The sequence below is a fragment of the Mustela nigripes genome, chromosome 3, assembly GCF_022355385.1.
Source record: "Mustela nigripes isolate SB6536 chromosome 3, MUSNIG.SB6536, whole genome shotgun sequence".
Taxonomy (NCBI): domain Eukaryota; kingdom Metazoa; phylum Chordata; class Mammalia; order Carnivora; family Mustelidae; genus Mustela; species Mustela nigripes.
The window spans coordinates 196,535,337-196,554,794 of record NC_081559.1 but is presented as its reverse complement, the minus strand read 5'-3'; the positions used below and the strand labels follow the sequence as shown (position 1 = coordinate 196,554,794).

At 61.9% G+C, this 19,458-nt stretch overlaps 1 protein-coding gene, 1 long non-coding RNA gene and 1 other non-coding gene across 4 annotated transcripts; all 3 read left to right on the top strand.

Moving 5' to 3' along the window:
* The first annotated feature begins 6,357 nt into the window (after positions 1-6,357).
* On the top strand, positions 6,358-8,719 carry LOC132014346 (lymphocyte antigen 6H). 2 transcript variants are annotated; one of them, XM_059395270.1, is made up of 4 exons: positions 6,358-6,446; positions 6,953-7,080; positions 7,832-7,951; positions 8,209-8,719. In XM_059395270.1, exons 2-4 carry the CDS (start codon positions 7,014-7,016, stop codon positions 8,442-8,444), a joined length of 423 nt encoding a protein of 140 aa, XP_059251253.1. In that variant the 5' UTR covers positions 6,358-6,446; positions 6,953-7,013; the 3' UTR covers positions 8,445-8,719. The 2 variants fall into 2 exon arrangements, with proteins under 2 accessions (XP_059251253.1, XP_059251254.1); XM_059395271.1 differs by lacking the exon at positions 6,358-6,446 and adding an exon at positions 6,453-6,664.
* Positions 8,720-12,125: 3,406 nt separating this feature from the next.
* Positions 12,126-18,765, top strand: LOC132014347 (uncharacterized). Its single transcript, XR_009403294.1, has 4 exons — positions 12,126-12,410; positions 13,006-13,155; positions 13,252-13,480; positions 16,683-18,765. It is a non-coding gene; the product is annotated as an uncharacterized LOC132014347 (long non-coding RNA).
* A 311-nt stretch (positions 18,766-19,076) lies between these two features.
* LOC132014821 (small nucleolar RNA U13) lies at positions 19,077-19,175 on the top strand. Its single transcript, XR_009403456.1, has one exon. It is a non-coding gene; the product is annotated as a small nucleolar RNA U13 (small nucleolar RNA).
* Positions 19,176-19,458: the final 283 nt, after the last annotated feature.

Here is a 19,458-nt window from a genome sequence, read left to right as displayed (position 1 = left end):
CCTCCGCCCTCGGCCCCGCCCCTCCGCCCTCGGCCCCGCCCCTCCGCCCTCGGCCCCGCCCCTCCGCAGACGCGCCTGAGTGGGACGGTGAGTGGGAGCGGAGCGTCCCTCTGTTGTCTGTCCTGGGCCCAGGACGGGTCCCTGGGCGCTCAGAGCCCAGGAGGCCTTCCGGCTTCTCGCACCCCGGCAGCTGGCCAGGGCTGGGGAGCAGCGTCCCCTCTCCCGGTGCTGGGACACCCTGTGCTTGTTTCCTGCCGCAAATCGCAGACTCCTCCTCCTTCTGGCTCCTTCCGAGTCCGGTGGCTCCAACCCCCAGGGTAGGTCTCCGCTGCCAAGAGACCTTCCCCCGGGAGCTTTGTGCCTCAGCTCTCTCCCTTCTGGCTAAGGGTGCCAGATGGTGGGTGTGGGGCCCACGCCAGATGCAGGATGACCTCATCTCCAAACAAGGTCACCTTTTGGGGTCAGGACTTGGCCATCTTGTTGGGGCCACACTTTGGCCCAGCACACACCTTGCACCCACTCTTCTGGGAGGGCAAATCCTGGGGATCAGAAACTTCCTCCCTCCCTGAGTCGGCAGCCCTTCAGGGAGTGTTTGACACGTGAGTGACAGTCCGCCCTGGTGGACAGGCTGGCCTCTCTCGGAGGCAGGGCAGTCCTTGGGGACAAACTCCTCGTAGCCAGTCTGGGATGGCTTGGAGGGGCTCTGACAGTGTGACCAAAACACAAGTCAGGGAAGCTCTGGGAGCAGGTCTCAGGCGGGACCCCAACCTCAGCCCGCTCCTGGCCTGTCCTTAGAGAGGTCTGTCCTCTGCTTCTGTGGGCTTAGAGACTCAAGATGCTCTGGCCAAGTGCAAGGGCTTTTGACGCTGTCCCTGGTTCTGACCACCTGAGCTTGGCCTCTGCAGTGAGGAGGGCCCCCTCCGCCCCTCATCCTGGGCCCTGAGCATAGCATGGGATTGGGGCTGCCCTATAGTTGCTCTGGGTGCAGAGGGCCCACCCCCCAGCCCAGGCAGGGTGAGATCCCCGTGCTCCCTCACCAGGATCTGGGTCTCTGGGCCAAGGCAGCCTGGGATGACGGAGAGCAAGCCCAGTGGTCAGCAGCTCGGTGCAGGAGCTGTCCAGACTGCAAGGGCCCAGGACACACAGGGACTCCTGCTCCCACTGCTTTACAGGAAGCCCTTTCTTCTGCTAATCATGACTGATTGTTATTCTTTGTTTGCAAAAATCCTGATAGGGTAAAACTGACCCACATGCTTGGGATGAGGCAGAGCAGCTTGGAAACTGGGTTAGGAATCTCCATCCCCCTGGCAACCAAGCCCACCAAGCAGGAGAGGGGAGAGTGCCATCTCTGCTCTCCGTCTCCTCGGAGTGGGCCCAGAGCCGCCTCCCCAGGGCTTGGCGGACTTCACTCTTCAAACACCTGACATCTGTTCCCTCACAGCATGCCCAAGTCAGACTTGACCCACTTGCGCTCTCTCTTACTGCATAACAAATTACCCCAAATTTAGGGGCTTCAGACAATATGGTTTATTCTCTCCCGGTGTCTGGGGACCAGAATTCCAGGCATGGCCTCACTGGGGCCCCTCAGGAGGTTGCTGTTCGCTGTGGTCCAGGGCTGTGGTCTCATCTGGCGGGGCGGGGGCTGGGTGGGGCAGTCAGCACTGAAGCTCCCTTGTGTGGTTCTCGGAAGACCTCACTCCTGCCCTTGTGTGGTCGTGGGCAGACCTCACTCCTGCCACGGGGCAGCTGGCTTCCCCAGTATGCACGGTCTGGGAGTGGGAGGGAGCCTGCCTCAGAAGCCTCTGTCTTTTTATAACCTTGTCTCAGAGTGACATCTTGTCCCTCTGTCCCTCTGCCCCCCTCTCTTTGCTAGAAGAAGATGGCTAAGTCCAGCCCAGGCCCAGGGGGAGTGCTCCATGAAGCCCAGCCTAGTGCGGGCACCGGCCCAGGGGCTCTGCCAGTCCACCTACCACGCCACATTTCCAGATGTTGGGGCTGGCCTTCCCGCCCCAGGCCTGGCAGGGACCTTGTTCATCTCTGGACAGAGATTTGGCTGAGAATCATATTCCTGGAGTGGACTGACTGTGGTTGGCAGGGACCCCATCAAGTGCCCCCTGCAAGCACCCCATGACTGGGCGGGGCACCTGGAATCCAGCTGACCAGAAGGGGACGGAGGCTGGCCTTGTGGCAGACACCCAGACACATCCGTCCGCCGCCCGCCCCAGTCCCACGGAGAAGGCAGTGTGAATCTGAAATGCGTGTGTCAGTTCCGAGGAGGGTGATGGGGTCTGGGCACAACCAGCCTGGAAACTTCCTGGGGCCCACGGCTTTTAGGACAAACTCCAAACCGTTTCTGCACGCAGCCTTCCTACACCCTCCCCTTCTCTCCCCCTTTCCCTCCCCCTCCCTCTCCTCCTCCGTCTTCCCCATCCCCTCCCCCTCCTTCCCTTTCCCCTCTTTCTCCTCCTCCTCCCCCTCCCTCTTCCTGCTCTGCCCTCCTCCTCCTTGCTTGGCTCCTCTCCCGAACGCTCCCGCCCCTGCCGACTCCCAGCTCTGGGACGTGGAGCTCCAGGCAGCCTCATCTTCGGGCCTTGGCTCAATGTCCCCTTCACAGAGGCCCTGTCCCCGCCCCAGATTGCTCTCAGAACCGCTCACATCACTCCAGAGCCACCTTTCTGTTTGCCCAGGCATGCCTGCCTTCACTGGGCAGGGCCGGACACAGGGACCATCTCCACGTCCCGCCTTTGCTGGGGGCAGGGGGGGGGGTCCCCGCACGAGTGCCGCGCCTTCTGCCTTCTGCCGGCATCCTCAAAACCTTCCCTGCACCCTTAACGCCCGAACAGGCGCAAGTTCATGGTGAGCAGGGCTCCTCTCACGCGCTGCGAGGGTCGGGGACCCTCTGACTCAGTCACCCCCCCATTCCACGTCGGCAGCTCAGACCTCACGGGTCCCACGTTCCCGCCATCCTGGACGGCAATGCTAACTGCGGTTTCCCTCTCCTCGAAAGCCAGGTTCTTCCCACAGTCCCTTCTCGTGTCTAGTTCTTCCCTCCTGAAGTACACCTTTTTGAAAGTGCCTGCTATGGGGTGTCTGGGGGGCTCAGCGGGTTAAGCCTCTGCCTTCGGCTCAGGTCACGATCCCAGGGTCCTGGTATCAAGTCCCACATCAGGCTCTCCGCGCAGCAGGGAGCCTGCTTCCTGTTGGGTCCGCAGCTCTAGGAATGCAGGAGGAACAATAGAAACGACCACCGGCATCTTCCAGTCCCCACCACCCCTTCCTTAACTCTAGACTCTCCCGCCAAAAGGGTGTACCCCAGGTCACATCTCCATAGGTAACCTGATACCTTTGCAGGAAACAGGAGTATTAGGAGCTCTCACCCCATACCTTCCGATCACCAAATATGGATGTGAGCCCATGCCCTACTTGGTCCAATAAAAGATCCCCCCACCCCGACGTCCCAGTGTGACGTCTCTCACTCCCCTTTCCCGAGTCAAGGAAACTCACCTCCTCCGGGCTCCCGGCTCCCCTTCTCCTGAGCCCTGAAACTTCGCCGGAGACGCCTTTAATAAATCTTGCCTTGCGCCTACCTTGCCTGGTGTTGTGTTTACCTCGGCTGCAAAACCTTACACTTTCCCTCTATCTCTGCCTACTTGTGATCTGTCTGTCAAATAAATAAATAAAATCTTAAAAAAAAAAAAGTGCCTGCTAGTCCTAACCTCTCTCAACGTCTCCAAAATTTTATCTGAAAAAATATATTTGTCTAAAGTTTTAATGATCTGAAAATTTTATTTTGCACTGATTTTGGGGAAACTGTGCGTGAAGTTCTTAGCTGACCGTTCCTCTTCGTCTGAGCACATTTCCTGGGTCCTCAGTCCCCGCCTCGGCGCGAGCAACTGTATCTGCGGAGCTCAGGTCCCTTTCTGGCCGGCTACTGAAGCATCTTCTTTCGTCTTCGGCAGTCCACGGCTTTGGATGCTGCACAAGGCGTGGATTTTCTGTTTATTGATACCATTTAGTACACATTAGGTTTCCCTGTAAACGCTTATCTTTCATCAACTTTTTTTTTTTTTTCAAGAGAGTGTGAGCGGGAGGGGGAGTGGGAGAGAGAGCATCTCCAGCAGCTCCCCCTACCCCGCTCAGGACAGCACCCACGCGACTTCCCTCAGTGCTCAGCACGGGGCCCACTGTGTGCCCCAACCTCTCCTGTCTTCTATCTCGGTAACCCTTGCACACATTCTCGATCATTTCTGGAGACTCAAATTCCAGTTCACAAACTCCTTCAGTTGTGTCAACAGCTTGACCGAGATGCAACTCCCGTACTTTGAAGTTCACCCTTTTAAAGTTTCTAATCCAGTGGGTTCAAGTACATTCAGTGTTGTGTAACTATCATCACTAAGTTTTCTTTTTTAAGATTTTATTTATTTATTTGAGAGACAGAGATCGCAAGTAGGCAGAGAGGCAGGCAGAGAGAGAGGAGGAAGCAGGCTCCCCACTGAGCAGAGAGCCCGATGCGGGGCTCGATCCCAGGACCCTGAGATCACGACCTGAAGGAAGAGGTTTTAACCCACTGAGCCACCCAGGTGTCCCCATCACTATCTTTTTAAAAAACATTTCATCACTTACAAGGAAACCCCTTGACCTTGGCGGAAACTCCGCACTCCTTCTTGCTCCCAGGCCGAGGCACCCATGAATCTCTGTTTCCTCTTTTTCGGCTTTTCCATTCTGGACGTCTCACAGAAGTGAAACCATGCCACGTGTTTTGAAACGACTTTTATGTGTATTTGGCAAACATATTTCAACGTTTCTGATGACCTTTTAATTTCTGTGGTGAGTTTTTCATTTTCAGAGGCTCTCCTGTTTTTCACAGCGAAGCCTGGTCAGTTTTCTTTCCTTTAAATATATCTTAAACCCTCGAGACAGGTTAATTTTATATCCTATAGCTACCACTTCCAGTTTAGAAAGTTTGTGGAGATTTAAATCGGTCGCTCTTCATGGTTTCTGTTGTGTCATTGCAGGCTTGTGCTCTTTGGATGTTTGCTGAGTTTTGACTTTGACTTGAAAACTTTGAAAGTTTTGACTTTCCTATTTGAACAGACTCTGTGGAGTCCATTCAGTGGGATGGCTCTGTGGTAGCCCTAGTATGGGGGCTGGGTCTGCCTGTCTGTCTCCTTTGCCTTCAGGCCTCCGGAGACCTGAGCACGGAGGTGTAGGGTCCTGCCACCACACTGCTTGGGTTCCAGCACTGGCTGTGTCACCTGCCACCGTGTGACCTTGGGCAGGGAGCTCAAGGTCTCTGTGCTCGGGCTTCCTCATTATAAGGTGGGGATGTGGAGAGTCCTTCCCCGCGGGTGGGGGGGAGTCTCTAACGTCGCAGGTCGCAGGTGCCAGGAGCAGAGCTCATAGCAAGCGCCTGGTCAGCGCCCACGGCGACTGGATCATCTCACGAGGGCGTCTCAGTGATGATCCTTTGTCGGACGCGAGGCTGAGTGAATCTTCTCCTTTGTGGTGCCAGGCCCGGGGCAGCGACCCGCCAACAGGGGCCACTCGGTGACTATTTTTTGGCCAAATGAAGGAGGGCAAAGAGGAAGGGCCCCCAGCACGTGCTCAGCAGAGATGATTCCAGGCTCGGGACAGACCGCAAGTGCAAAGGCACAACACTCGGAAGCTTCGTGGGGCCGGAACGCGAGGGACAAAGCTGAAACGGGCCGAGCGGGCATCCGACGGCCTTGAACGCCGCGACCAGCACTCGGGCCTCCGCCCTCGGGCGGGGGGCGGGCGTGGTTGGAGCCGCAGGCCTGGGGGCAGTGGTGGCCACCGGGGGCGTCGCGGGTGCTCCGGGTCGCGGCGGATGGGGGGAGCGCAGCCTCAAAGCGCCGGACCCGGGAGCCGGGACGGCGGGGCTGGGGAGGGGACGCTCCGAGCACCGGAGCCCGCGGACGGGCCCTGCGCGATCACCGTGGCTGTTACCTCCTCCCCTCTCTGCGTCTTTGTGCGCTTCGCTCGCTTCCTTTCGCAGTAAACGTCCTTCCGAGAGATTCCGAGGGGATCTCGGCCAAGCAGCGGGGAAGCGATCTTGCCCACGCCGGGGAGGGCTGCGCGGGGTGGCCGCGGCGGGAGCCGGCACCGGAGGGGGCGGACGCGCGGGCCCGTCGTTGGCTGTCGAGGGGCGCGACCCGCCGCGGCCCCCGGAGCCCCCCGCGCCCCGCCCGCGCTTCTCCCGCCGCCCCCGCCCCCCGCGCGCCCCCGCCCCGGCTCCGCTCCGCCCCTCGCGCGGGGTCCGCGTCTGCGGCTGCGTTCCCCGAAAGACAAGGCTGCGCCCGGGTTCTGGTCCGCAGGGAGACCGAAGGGCACCGCTCCCCTTGCCTCCCAGAGCCCCGGAGCGCCGACCCCCCAGGGATGTGAGTGCGCCCCCGACCCGAGGCCCGTGCTCCACGCCCCGTCCTGCGGTGAGCACCCGGACGCGCGCGGGAGGCGGCGGGAGGGGACTCGGCGCGGGGTTCCCGGGCCCCCAGCCCAGGGGTGGGGGTGGGGACGTGGCGCGCGCCCCTCCCCCATCGGCAGGTACCGCCCGCTCGCACCTTGTCTTGCCCTTTTCTCTCCGGACGCACCTACCGCTCCCCAGGGAGGAGAAGACGCGCTCCCCCCCGCAACCCCCACCCCACAGGTGCCAGGAGCGGGTTGGGGCGTTTCGAGAGGTCGCCCTGCCCGAGACGGCGGACCTATTCTCCCTGGGGGAATGCTGCGATGGTGGACGCTCTGGGGGATGGGCTGGGGGTGGGGCTTTTCGAGCTCGCGAACGACCCCCTACCCCGGCCCCCCTTCCCGGGCCGGTGATTCCGAGGCGGGGGCGGGGGGGGGGGAAGGGGGAGAGGTTGCCCTCCCGTCCCGGAAAAGGGGAGGGGGCTTCGGGTTCGGCAGGAGGCTGGGGCTCCTGACCGAGGCTACTTGCCAGGCCCGCGCCCCGGAGGACCTCCGCCCACAACCCCCGCGCCTTCCCGAGGCCAGCCCGGAGCATGCCGCCTGCGGCCCTGAACAGTCTCGGCCTGGTGCTGCTCGCCGGCCTGCTGTGCTCTGCGCCCGGTGAGTCTGGGGGCGGCCCGCGGGGCTGGGCCAGGTCGCCGGAAGAGCCCGAGGCGGCTCCGGAGAGAGCCGGGCTGCGGGGCCGCCATCCTCCGACGGTGCCCGTCACATCCACGCCCTCTCCGGGCCCTCGCGCCTGTCGCCTTCACTCTTGGTGCTCCAGCTCCAGCCCCAGCTCCAGCCCCAGCCACGTGGGGGCCTCCCAGCTTCTGAGGACACCCAGCGATTTCGGGCCCCCCCCCATCCCCGCCGGGAAGCCCGCTGCAGCTAGTCCCGCCCAGACGCCCCTGGCCCGGTGCAGGGGGCGGGGTTCTCGCGCCCCATCAACCCCCGCAGAGCCCCACCTGGCCTCGCATCTAGTCCGTGTGGTCCTTCCTTCCTTGGACCCAACTGAAGCCCGAGGGGAGGTGTGGGAATGGGGTAGGAGTGTGCAGGAGAGCCCAGAGGTGCGTGGGTTGTGTGGCTGGAGTGTGGGCACAGCTGCGAACGGGCCACGGAGGGTGCCCAGGGCTGCCAGAGTTCCAGTGGGGGGACCCCCCCCAACTGCCAGGAAGGCACAGAGGTTCTCCCAGGGCCTGACCTCCAGGGGCCAGCGTGGCCTTCTCGCTCCTGGCAGGGGGTGCTGGGCCTCCTACCGTGGCCTGGTTCTCTCAGCAGTGCCAGCCTCGGGTGGGTGGGGACAGAAGGGCGGCGGGCTTGACCCCCGCCCCCCTAGGTCCTCTGGTCATTCGCGTCCCTGTGCCCTGCCCAGCTCACGGCCTGTGGTGCCAGGACTGCACCCTGACCACCAACTCGAGCCACTGCACCCCAAAGCAGTGTCAGCCGTCAGACACAGTGTGCGCCAGCGTGCGGATCACCGACCCCAGCAGCAGTGAGTCAGGCCCAGGGCTTGGGCGGGGAGCGGTTGGTGTCCTCTGAGCCCCTCTGTCCTTGGCTGAGGGCACAGGGCTGTGGGCAGGGTGCTGCCCAGTGTGAGGCCCTGGGCCCTGTGTGGCCCTCTCCGTATGTGGAGACGGTGTGGGCGGGTGGGGGACTCAGCTCTGCCGGCTGGGGTGGTGATCCGGGCCGGGCGTGAGGCGGAGAGGGCGGGGTGTGGCTCCGGTCCCAGGCGCCCTACCTCTCCCCCAGGCCGGAAAGACCACTCTGTCAACAAGATGTGCGCCTCGTCTTGTGACTTCGTGAAGCGACACTTCTTCTCAGACTATCTGATGGGCTTCATTAACTCTGGGATCTTAAAAGTGGACGTGGACTGTTGTGGGGGAGACCTGTGCAATGGAGGGCCGGGGGTGGGGGGCAGCCCCTGGGCCCTGGCGGGGGGGCTCCTGCTCAGCCTGGGGCCCACTGTCCTGGGGGCTGGGCCCTAAGCTCCCACCGCTGCAGGCCCCCCAGCTTCCTCCCCAGAGCCTGGCCTCACCCCTCCCTGCACAGGGAAGCCTCCCTCTCTCCACCAGCTCTGAGCTCCGGCCAGCAGGACGGCTCCAGGAAACCTGGTGTCTGAAGGAGGCCCCCGTGGGGGGGGTTGGTCTGGGGGCCGGGACCCCCAGGTCTCCTAGGGGAAGCCAGGCAGAGCCAGGCCCAGCCCAACAGCCCGGCTGTGTGGGCATCTTCCGTGGAGAAATAAACTCACTTGTGGTCCAGAGACCTGGGTCTGAGCCTGGGTGTCGGGATGAGGCCGGCAGAGCAGCGAGGGGCTCCGAGGGTGTGCAGGCCGAGGGCGGAGATTGTGGGGCATTGAGACTGGGGGTCTGCGGGGCACGGGGGCTGCTGGGGGGCCTGGGGCCTGACAGCAGATGGAAGGGGAGGTTGGAGTGGGCAGAATCTCGGGGCCGGTACGCGAGGATAAGGCCTTGTCAGTGTTCATATGTGCGTGTGGACAGCCAGATGTGCAGACGGGCACGCTAGACGTGTACACCCGCGTGCACACGCGCCCCGCAGACGTCCACAGGTGTGCACGCCGAAACAGTGCTGCCCCCCCAGCGCCTGGACTGGTGTGCTCCAGCCCCCACACACTCACGTCTGCTCGCACACTATCCCTGGCCCTCAGCACCTCGCACACACAGGGACACCTCACTCTTCTTCTCACTTGCTCTCTCGTGGAGCCTTGGGGCGACCGGACTCAGGCACCGCTCCCCAGAGCGCTGTCGGGATCGCACTTGTGCCCGGACTCTGCCTCTTAGCCAGACACCCCTGCCTCCACCAAGGGCACCTTGCGGACAGGGTCGTGAAGGCCAGCCCCTGAGTGGGGGCTGAGGCAGCCCCTGTGGAGTGGTGCAGAGGGACGGGGGCTTTGGGAGGGAGGAGGCAGGGGGTACCGACAGGTAATTCTTAGGGACCTGCCGTAGCCGTGGGTCTCTGCACCGCTGGGTTCAGCCCAGTCTCCCACACTTCTGGCCACGTGGGTCACCCTGGGGCCCGGGCTCGCCATGTGAGGTCAGCAGCCACTGCAGGGTCCGGCCTTCCATCTGTTCTTCCTTGTCCTTCGTGGCTGACCCAGGCCGTGGTCACTCCCAGGCCGGGACCCCGTGGCAAGAACCGTGGTTTCACTAAGAGCTGGCCGTAGCGTTCCTCCCGGGGCTCCCGTGTGTGAGCGAGGGAGAGGAATCTGATGTCCGGGGTGAGCCAGATGGAAGAGGGGTCACTGGAGACCATGTCCACTTCCTGCTGGTGGGACTGGCCAGGGACGTGTCTCCTGCTCTGTTGTAACATTGCTCTACGATGCACCTGGTTCCCACCGCGTCCAAACTTCCACACCATGTGCTGCCCGCCATGGGGGCTTGGTGTCTGCGGTGTGTAGGGACCGGGCACTGTCACGTAGGGCAAGTGCAAAGAGCGCCTTGAAGACCCAGAGGCTGAACGCTGGTGCCAGCGAGGACAGGACACCGTGGGGGCCCCGGAGGTTCCCGGAGGACAAGGGCCATCCCGTGGGCACTGGGTTCAAACCCACTTCCAGGTCAATCTTTGTGCTGACTTTATTATCTGAGGGAAGTATTTAAAACACAAAAAGTGGGGAGCTCCTTCCAGCTCCTCGAGAGAGCGGTGCGATTCCAGGCAGATGGGGGCTTGAGGGCAGCGTGGCCCAGAGAGCCCGCTCGGAACTCTTTGCTCTCCGCTTCCGGCGGCCCCTTCTAAGTCTGGGTTCTCACGCTTGAGAGCGAGCGAGCCCTGTCCCCCAGGGTGAGCTGTCCTTGCAGGGTCAAACCCCACCGTCCGTGTGGCATGCTGGGGCCAGAGGGCAGGTGCTGGTAAACCCATGTGCCCCTTGATTATTTTTCTAAAGACTCCACCAAGGTTGTCCTTCAGGATCTACGCAGACCTTTTGTTTTGGGGGTCTGCTTAGTGTCCCTCCGAATGAGCCGACCCCTTCTTAACCACCCCTCCCCTGCGGGCAGAGGGGCTGCTCTCAGTCTCTGATCGGCCAGGCTGGGAGTGCCCTCGGCCTCGTGTCCTTATGGGGTCGAGTGACTCTCCATCTCCAGGGATTCCGGGAGCATGCGGCTGAGCCAGGAAAATGTCTCCTTGGAAGATGCCCATCTCCTCGAAGGGAGGCTCTTCCCACCCTGCCCCGTGCGATCCCCCAAGGAGCTTCCGTGTCCGCCTGGGAGACGAACACTAGACTCTCATCCTGATTTCCCCTGGAGAGCTTGTTAGTGAGACGGAACGTTTGTCCTGACTTGTGAGTGTTGCCTCGTAATTGCCTTGGTCCGTTTTTCCACTGTGGCTTTTGTCTTTTCTTACTGAAGTGTGAGACCCTTTTGTGAGTGGGGTAGCATCTGCCTGTGGTCTGTGTTTTCCAAGGACCTTCATTTTGGGGCATTTTCCTGCACACCCAGGTATGCCCTCGGGTTCCGTGTGGCTGAGTCTAATCGATCTTTATTGCTTCTGGCTTTCAGATCTGAGGACAGGCTCCTCGGCGCTTATCTTAGGAAAACGGTCTTCCTATTCCGCTCTTTGTTCCGGATTGGGGTCCTTCCCTCCGATCCCGAAGGTCCCGGAGTGTGCTTACCACGTGGCAGGAGTCAGGACTTCTCCGAAATACGCGGCCGGTGTTTCTCAGCGCCGATCTTGAACGCACCCGTCTGTCCCCCGTGACTCCAGGTGCCGCCTGGGTCATAGCACGAGCCGGGATGTTCTGGCCGCGGTGCGTGGGCCCACCGGGTGCCTTGCTCCTCTGGTGGGGCGAGTCCCCTCCTCGCTTCTTGCGACTTGTTCTTACAGGTGAATGCTGGGGTCCGTTTGTCCGGTTCCAGAAGGCTGCTCGGCAGCGACGGTCACTGTCTGGGCCTGCCGCTGGGGCCGAGCTGCCCCGCCTGTGTGAGGGGTCCCCGGCACCAGTGCGACGCTCCTCCCGTCCCACGGGCCCTGATTGCGCCCCGTTCCAGCTCGTTTCCCCCGTGGGCCTTGTACTCCCCCGTGTCGAAGCTAGGTAACGTGCAGTTTTGGTGCTTGTAATCGAGACTTCTTCCTTTTCTTTAAACCAAAGTGGCCATTTTCCATGTGGCGAGCTGATGTTTTCCATTTTCTTTTCTTTTTTTTTTTTTTAAGATTTTATTTATTTATTTGACAGACAGAGATCACAAGTAGGCAGAGAGACAGGCAGAGAGAGAGAGGAGGAAGCAGGCTCCCCGCCTAGCAGAGAGCCCGATGCGGGGCTCGATCCCAGGACCCTGGGATCATGACCTGAGCCGAAGGCAGAGGCTTTAACCCACTGAGCCACCCAGGCACCCCTGTTTTCCATTTTCTTCATGCCATTCTTTCCAGAAGTCCCCCCCCCCATCCCCAGCTGGCCTCCACTGAAGCAGGATGGCTGGGGGGTCTGCGGCTCAGGACGGCGGACAACCGAGGGAGCCCGTGGGTCACTGGCCTCCGTGTTTCCCGGAGCCCCCGCCACGGGCCTCTCCGAGTCGGCGGGAGTGAGTCTGTAGACAGGCCCGTCGCACCACTTCAACACGTGGAGGGGAGAGAGGCGGCTGCCTCCGACTAGGCGGAGATGCCGGGGCTGAGAAGGCCTCGGGCTGGCAGGAGCCGAAGGTGGGTCCCAGTGGCAGGACCTTTGAGCGATACCCGCTGGCGGAGGTCTGGGCTGGGGGCTGCAGACAGCCGCGGGCCTCTGTGCTGCGGTGGGCCTGGGAGCAGGGTCAGGGCCAGGCCCCCGTGACCCGAGCGAGGGCACAGCCGTGGGTCTTGGCACTGGGCGGCGACCAGATGGGCCGGGGTGAGGCTGTGGGTCCGCCAGCTGTCCCTCACTGCACGCAGCCCTGGGAGGGAAAAGACCAAGACGTCAGGCTTCTGCCGCCTGGAGAGACGGGTCTGGAGCGGATGGGCACAGAAAGGTTCAAGTTCTGTTCTTCTCGCCCGGGCTTGGGGGCTGTGCTCATACGTGGAGGGCTTTCGGTGGGGGGGGGGCTCTGCTGGCGGGGGAGGGGGTGCTGCTCCCGGCGGGCAGGCGCTGCTTGCCCGCCCCCCGCAGCCCTCTTCCATGGTGTGGTCTGGACGCATCTCCCAGCAAAGCCAAGGTTACGGAGGGACGCCTTAGGGGCTGGGAGGCTGCTGAGTGTGGGCGTGAATTCCAGAAACGCAGGGGCAGGGGCGGCCGCGAGGTGCAGAGGGAGTGGGGGTGACGAGGCCGCCACCGTCGGCGCTGAACCCACGCAGGGAAAAGATACTTGTTCTCCCCCGAGCTCTGCGTGGTCCCTGACCCTGGATTTTCAAGGCGTGCGGCAGGCTGTGAGCAAACGGACACACGACTCTGCTTTCCCAGCACTTGGTGCTCACGCCCTTCGGGCTTCCACGCGGGGGCGGGGCCCGCGGCGGGGCGAGTGAGGCCAGAACAGTCCCTCCTCCCTGTGGCGCCTTGGGTTGGCCTTTGCCTTGGGACTTGAAATCGGACTCTGTTCGGCTCGTGCTCTTTATTCATAATTCAATTAGATTTTTTAGGAGGAACGGTGATGAGTTTAAGAGAAACAGCCTTTCGCCCTTTGCTGATACGAGGACGTGTCCGTTCGCGAAACCAGTGGCTACTAAGTGGGCTCCATTGCTCGGTGTCCTGGAGAGGAGGCGCCTGGGCGTTCGCGACAGGTAAGCCCCGGGGGGGTCCCGGCACCACGTTCTTCTCCACCACCGCCAGACTCCCATCACCCTGCTGCATTAAGGTCCCCTGTGTTTCGGGTCCAGGACCGAGACGGGTCTCTAGTCCTCGGGTGTCCTCATTGGAGGTGAACTAGGGATTTGGCAGCCTCACGAAGGAGATGGGTGCCCCATCTGGAGCGGTCTGGCTCTTGGGGGGCTCTGGAGGCCTCTAGTGTGGGCCCAGGGAAGCTGCAGGACCGGGGGACTGGGGACCTCAGCCCGGCTGGAGGTCTTATTCTGCCCACTTGACACCGAGGAAACAGACCTAGAAGAGGTAAGACCCCGAGACCCCGAAATCCTCACCGTGTGTACAGGACACGCCCGGACTTGGGTCTTTGCTATTTGATCTTGACCAAGCCCTCCGTCCCCTCTGAGCCGCACTTCTGTCTGTGAGGTGGGGGTACGCCCAGTTCTCGGGGCACCGGGGGGGGCGGGCGCAGGCAGAGGAACCCTGTTCCAGCTGGTGGGGCAGATGGCAGTGGGGGAGGAGGGGCGGGAAAGCGGGCACCCCTCCTTTCTTGGGGTCTGAGGCTTGCCTTGACCCCTCCCCCATTCTGACAACCCCCCACCCCCCAACTTGTGGCCTCCTCTGAAGCGCTACTCGTCCTGGGGGGCCTTCCCTGGTGCTCTTTCTCCCACCCTGCCCCCCGCCTGTGCCCCCAGCCCCGCCGTGGATGCCTCAGCCTTGTCTGAGCGAGTCCGTATCTCAAGTCTCCATGCCACCAGCCCCTGGCCTCCCGGCTGCACCCCCTCCCCCACCGCCTGCTGCTTCCGTCTCCTCCCGGGGTCCCAGGGCACCACTGGCACCTTGTCCTGCACACAGCGCTTGTTGACAAGCCCCCAGGCACCCTGCTTCACGTTCTACGGGAGGGACGTTTACCTGAGATGTTGTCTGTGGGTATCTCCCGCTTCTACCCAACACCTGCCCACCGGAGACCCAAAAGTCCTTGAGTTTTTCGGGAAAGTAGACCTTCCCCTGTGGCAGGTGAAGAAGTTGGTCCTTCCCGCAAGGTCTCCGGTGGCAATGAGACCTCAGCCAACGAGGCCTTGAAGGCACAGGTGGGGCCCTACACCCACCTCCCAGCAAAGTGCCCGGGTTTGGCTCCAGAGTCTGCCCTACCCGCAGCCCGGCCAGCAGAGGGTGCCCACTGGGACACCTGGGAAGAGCGAGCTCACGGTTTTAGGGGCTCATGGGTTCATTTTCCACTTTTGGGGAGCCAAGTGCCAGGCTCTCGGTCGCAGGGACAGAACAGTGGGCACACAGTTGTGACGGCCCCGGGTCGCACCCCTGCAGAGGGTACCGGGAGGGCCAGACCTTCCTCCGGGGCCTCGGGGCATTGAGGCTTCCTTACCTGCCCTGGAGAGTGCTGCTGGGGCAGGGGAGCAGGGACCCTGTCCTGTGGAGTGGCTGAGAGGCTCCTCCGTTTTCTTTTAACTTCAGGTTTTGAGTAGGGCCTACGTGCGTGCCCGTCAGGGAGGGGAGGAGTGTCTCCCGTCCCCCGTGCCCACCGCCGCCTGCCGGAGCCCCTGTGCATCCTGGGCGTCTTTGCGCAGGGACAGGGCAGTGCGGGGGTCTCCCCGTCCCCCCTTTCTAGGGATGTTCTCAGGCTCTGCCCCAGGCTTCTGCGGGGGTCTTGCTGAGCCCCAGGGTCCGTGGCCTGTCCCCTTGGCGGGTCTGGCCGTCTCACCAGCCTTAGGGGCTGTGCCTGTCCCAGTCCCTGCAGAGACAACAGAGCGTTCTGGTCTTTGACTGGGCGTTGCACTGGGGGTGGTGCTGCCACACTGGTTAGGAGTCAGCCTCTCCTCTTTCTCTTGGTTAGTGGTCGATGCCTGGGTCTGTGCCGCCGACACCGAAATTCCCTGAGTGGGGGTGGGATTGGCCTCAGTCAGGGGTGTGGGCGTACCCTGACTCACCCCTGAGCTGGCACTAAGAAAGCCTGGGCAGACCAGGCGAGGTTGTGCAGGCCATGGCCCTCAGCACGTGGGCAAGGGGACTGGTTCCCACTGGGGAGACCACGTGTTGCTGGCCTGGACCTGCGAGAGGGGTTGACAGGCGGGTCTTTCTGCCTGTTAGGGGACAGGTGGACAGTGACTGAGAAAGTTCAAGGTTGAGGAGCTCAGATTTCAGGGAAGCAGGCCGGCCCGGACACTTCTCAAGTCCTGCCGGCGTGCAGCAGAGAGCTGGCCGGGCGCTGGGGTCGTGGGCTCCCGTCCAGGTTCTCTGAAGGGCCAGAGGGTCACCACATGGAGGTCGGGGGGCGGGGCAAGTGACAGGGCTTCGGGACACTGAGGGGGGGCTGAGTGACAGCTGACAGCGGGGACGGCTCCTGGCCTGGGGGAGGGGCCCGGGTGAGGGCCCAGGTGAGGAGCAGTTCTGGACAGGTGACAAGCTGGGGGCTGTACAGGCTGAGCTGGGACACCTACAGGACACCAGGAGAGATGGGGGGGGCCCTGGTGTGGAGGGAGAGTCTGTGGACAGGGTGGGTCTCGTATTGCCTTCGCTGAAGTTCCAGAAGCCCTGGGATGAAGGCAAGTCTCCCCCACCCCTCACGGTGCCCAAGGGCCCCCGACCTCACACTAGTCTTGGTGCCTGTCAGAGAGCTGGCAGCAGCCCCAGAACCTTGGCTGGGTGAAGGCCAGGGAGGGGTTTGGGAGAACTTGTCAAGTGTCTGTCCAGCTAGGAGAGCCAGTGCCGCGTGGGAGGCTGGAGGCAGCCGTGAGGCTGGGGGTTTGGTGTGCGTGAGCTGCTTTGCCCAGGGAGCGCCCGCGTGCCCGGGGCGGGGGGCTGAGGTGGGCAGGGTGTCCGTGTCAGGCTGCATCCGTCCTCCCAGGGGGGCTGCTTGCTGGGAGGTTGCTCATTTGGAGCGGGACCCCGGGCCATCCCTGGACAGAGATGCCCCAGAACTGGCCTCCCCGGCCAGCCGCCTCCCCCCGCAGGCCGGTGGCAGTTTTGCTGGAGAATGAACAAGTGGAGCGAAAGGTGGGTGGGTGAGGGCGGAGAGGGACGGCGGGTGAGTCCCGGCTCACTAGGAGGGGCCAACGGGCGGTGCGGAGGTAGTGGGGCCCTCCTGTGGATGGGGACCCCATCCTAGCTCTGCCCCTGGGCCCCAGTTCTCTCCAACTGCCCCCTTCCCAAGTCTCCCTTTGAGGGGAAAGCAGGGTCCCTGCCCCAATCCCTCCAGAGCACTGTGTCTTCATCCCCTCACTTGGGGACTAAGCAACGTGTGGACCCTGTCAGGCAAGAAGACACACAGGTGGTCAGAAAGGCAAGCTTCCATCTTCCTGAGGCAACACGGTCTGGGGTCTTGATCCAGGGGAGGAGTTGTAGGGGGCACTGGTCGACCTGATGGGCCCAGCTGGGAAGACGTAAAGATTAGCCGATCAGAAATCCACTCATTGTTTGGTGAGTGCCCCCACTGTCCCACGCACTGGTCACCATGGTTAGCATGCCTTCGAACCTTTGGGTTTTCTCACAGAGCCCTCCTGCTCAAGCCAGGCCTCATTTCTCCTCTACCTCGGAGCCAGGGAGCGCCCTCGCTAAGCTGCGGGGGACACACGCAGGCCAGTCCCACAGCACGCAGCCCGCAGAGACATGTCCGGCATCCCTAGTTACCAGGGAGATGCCAGTCACAAACAGTCCGTCATACCCCTAGTGAGCAAATGTTCACGAGTCTGATGAGGCCACGAGGAATGCCAGTTTCTCTCGCACCTGCACGTCGGAGGAGCCAGGGTGCGGCCGCCTGGGGAGACCGCGGCGTGTTCTCTGAGTGTTCTGTTCCCCACAGTCAAGCGATCTCTTCCCGGCACATTCCTCAGTGGGACACGTCACGTGTGTGTAAGGGACACGTGTGCCAGGATGTGTGGCTGCATTGTTCACGGAACGGCTGTCTGAAAGTAGCCCAAGGGACTGTCGCGGGGACTTGGGGTCATGAGGGAGAGGCGGCCAGGTGCTGTGCGGCAGGTGCCGTGGGCGAGCTAGTCCGCCACGGTACGGGAGAAGGCTAGCGGCGTGGAATCGAGTGGGCGAGTCCCAGCAAATGACACAAAGCTGGCGTTCATCCACCAAGTACTTTACACTGTGGTTTTATGTAAGTTTGGTGGCAAATATAGCTTCGTAGGTGATAACACTCTATGACATCTATTTGTGTATCTGTCATCTAACATCCATCTGTCTGTCTCTCCGTCCGTCCAGCCCTCCAAGCACCGTCCACCCACCCACCTGTCCGTCCCTCCATCGTCCGTCCGTCCATCCATCTCTAGCAATTGTCCCTCTCGGGAGGATGAGAACAATCAACTCAAGATCTCAAGATTCCAGAATGCAGTGTCCCTCCCCCAGGACACGGAGACAGGGTTGTGTAGGGGCACAGAGGGTACTGAGCAGGGTTTCAAGGGAGCGGGAAGCTTGTGTCAAAGTGTGAGTCCTCCTGTCGGCTGGCGAGCTCACGGAATGTTGTTATATTATTAAAAGGAAAGAAAGAAATCAGGGCTGTGTGGGGACCAATGGGGAGTGGGTGTCATAGACCAAAGACTACGAGTAAAATTTGGTTTTATGACCCTGAAGTATCAGAAATACTCAGCATGAAACAAAACAGCAAACGCTTCAGCAATCGTGTCTGTGCCACGTACCTTGCGTTTCGAACACGTCCACTGCTCTGGACCGGTGAGCGGGAGGCCTCCCGGCGCCACCTCTGTCCCTGCACACGGATGGGAGTCATTGTCCTGGGGGAACAGGCTTCCATTTATGCTGTGAATGCTGTCCCCAGGGGCCGGGAGGCCTATTCATCCCAGCAAATGGAGAGCCTGAGTTTTGCTCAAGGGGCCTGTAAACCTTGGAGAGTGAAGTGATTCCTTCCTTCCTTCTTGTCTTGTCTCCTTTCTTCCTTCCTGAGGGACAGTGGGAAGCAGGGCGGGAGGCGCCGCAGGAGAGGGAGAGAGAGAATCTCAAGCGGGTTCCACACCCAGCTCATAGCCCATCGAGGGGCCTGATTTCACGACCCTGAGATCATGACCTGAGCTGAAATCAAGAATCAGACACGTAACCAACAGAGCCACCCAGGCACCCCCAAAGGAGGTTTCTCTGGGAAGAAGAATGGGGTTTTGAGGGGTCTTGGACCTGCAGAGGCCAGGGGCGGAGCTGGAGGTGGGGGAAGGGTGTGGAGGGCCACTGGCCTCAGGATGGGCTCTGGAGACCCCGAGGTGTGAGCTGCAGCCATGGGGTCGCGGTCAGTGTCCGGGCTGTCGTAACAAAGCACCACCCCCACAATCTGGGGACCAGATGCTGAAACCAGCATGTCAGAGGACCGCGCTCCCTTGGAGGCTCTGGGGGAGGCTGCCCCCTGCCTCTTCCAGCTGCTGGGGCTCCTGGGGTCCCTGGCTTGTGGCCATGTCCCTCAGTCTCTGCTTCATCTCTACCTGGTCTCTTCCCCGTGTCTCTGTGGGCCCTTTCCTGTCTCTGACAAGGATGCTCCCATTCGATCTAGGACCTGCCCATCCGGGATGGTCTCACTGCAAACCCCATGGTAATCATGCCTGCAGAGACCCTATTTCTTTTTTTTTTTTTTTAAAGATTTTATTTATTTGACAGAGAGATCACAAGCAGGCAGAGAGAGAGAGGAGGAAGCAGGCTTCCCGCTGAGCAGAGAGCCCGACGCGGGGCTCGATCTCAGGACCCCGGGATCATGACCTGAGCTGAAGGCAGAGGCTTAACCCACTGAGCCACCCAGGCGCCCCCAGAGACCCTATTTCTAAACAAGGCCACGCGCTGAGGTTCCCAGAGGGCTTGGGCTTCCGGACGCCGTGTTCACCCCATGCGCGGGCTCGGGGCTGCATCCCCCTGTCCTCCAGGGCCGGGCTTAGCACCAGGCTCCGGGAGCCTCCTGTAGCTCCTCAGCATGATGACTGGGTGCTCACGCCCTTCACCTGCGCCTCCCCCAAGCCTCAGTTCGACCTCGCCCGTTGCCCGTCTGATGTGGAAGCAGAAAGACAGAATGGGGCTCCTGAACACCGGCAGCAGGGGCGGGGGTGCGGACTGGAGCCCGCTGTGGCCTGAAGGTGGCTGTGTGAGAAGCTGAGGCTGTGAGGGGGACCTCAGCCACGCCCTGGCTCCGTGGCTGTTGCGTGGTGGTGGCGAGAGACGTACTCAGGAGGCTGGGGTAGCTGGGGGCGCTGGAGGCGCTGGCCAAGAGGCTGGAGAGCGGTCTGGATGCCACCGTCAGGTCGTCTGCCGGCGGGTCTGGGGGACCTGACGCTTGG

What these genes read in the sequence shown, in the direction of transcription:
- LOC132014346 (XM_059395270.1), top strand. Translation starts at nt 7,014, where the DNA reads ATGCCGCCTGCGGCCCTGAACAGTCTCGGCCTGGTGCTGCTCGCCGGC. An exon ending in CCTGCTGTGCTCTGCGCCCG is followed by an intron (nt 7,081 to 7,831) that starts GTGAGTCTGGGG and finishes TGCCCTGCCCAG; the next exon opens with CTCACGGCCTGTGGTGCCAG. An exon ending in GATCACCGACCCCAGCAGCA is followed by an intron (nt 7,952 to 8,208) that starts GTGAGTCAGGCC and finishes CCTCTCCCCCAG; the next exon opens with GCCGGAAAGACCACTCTGTC.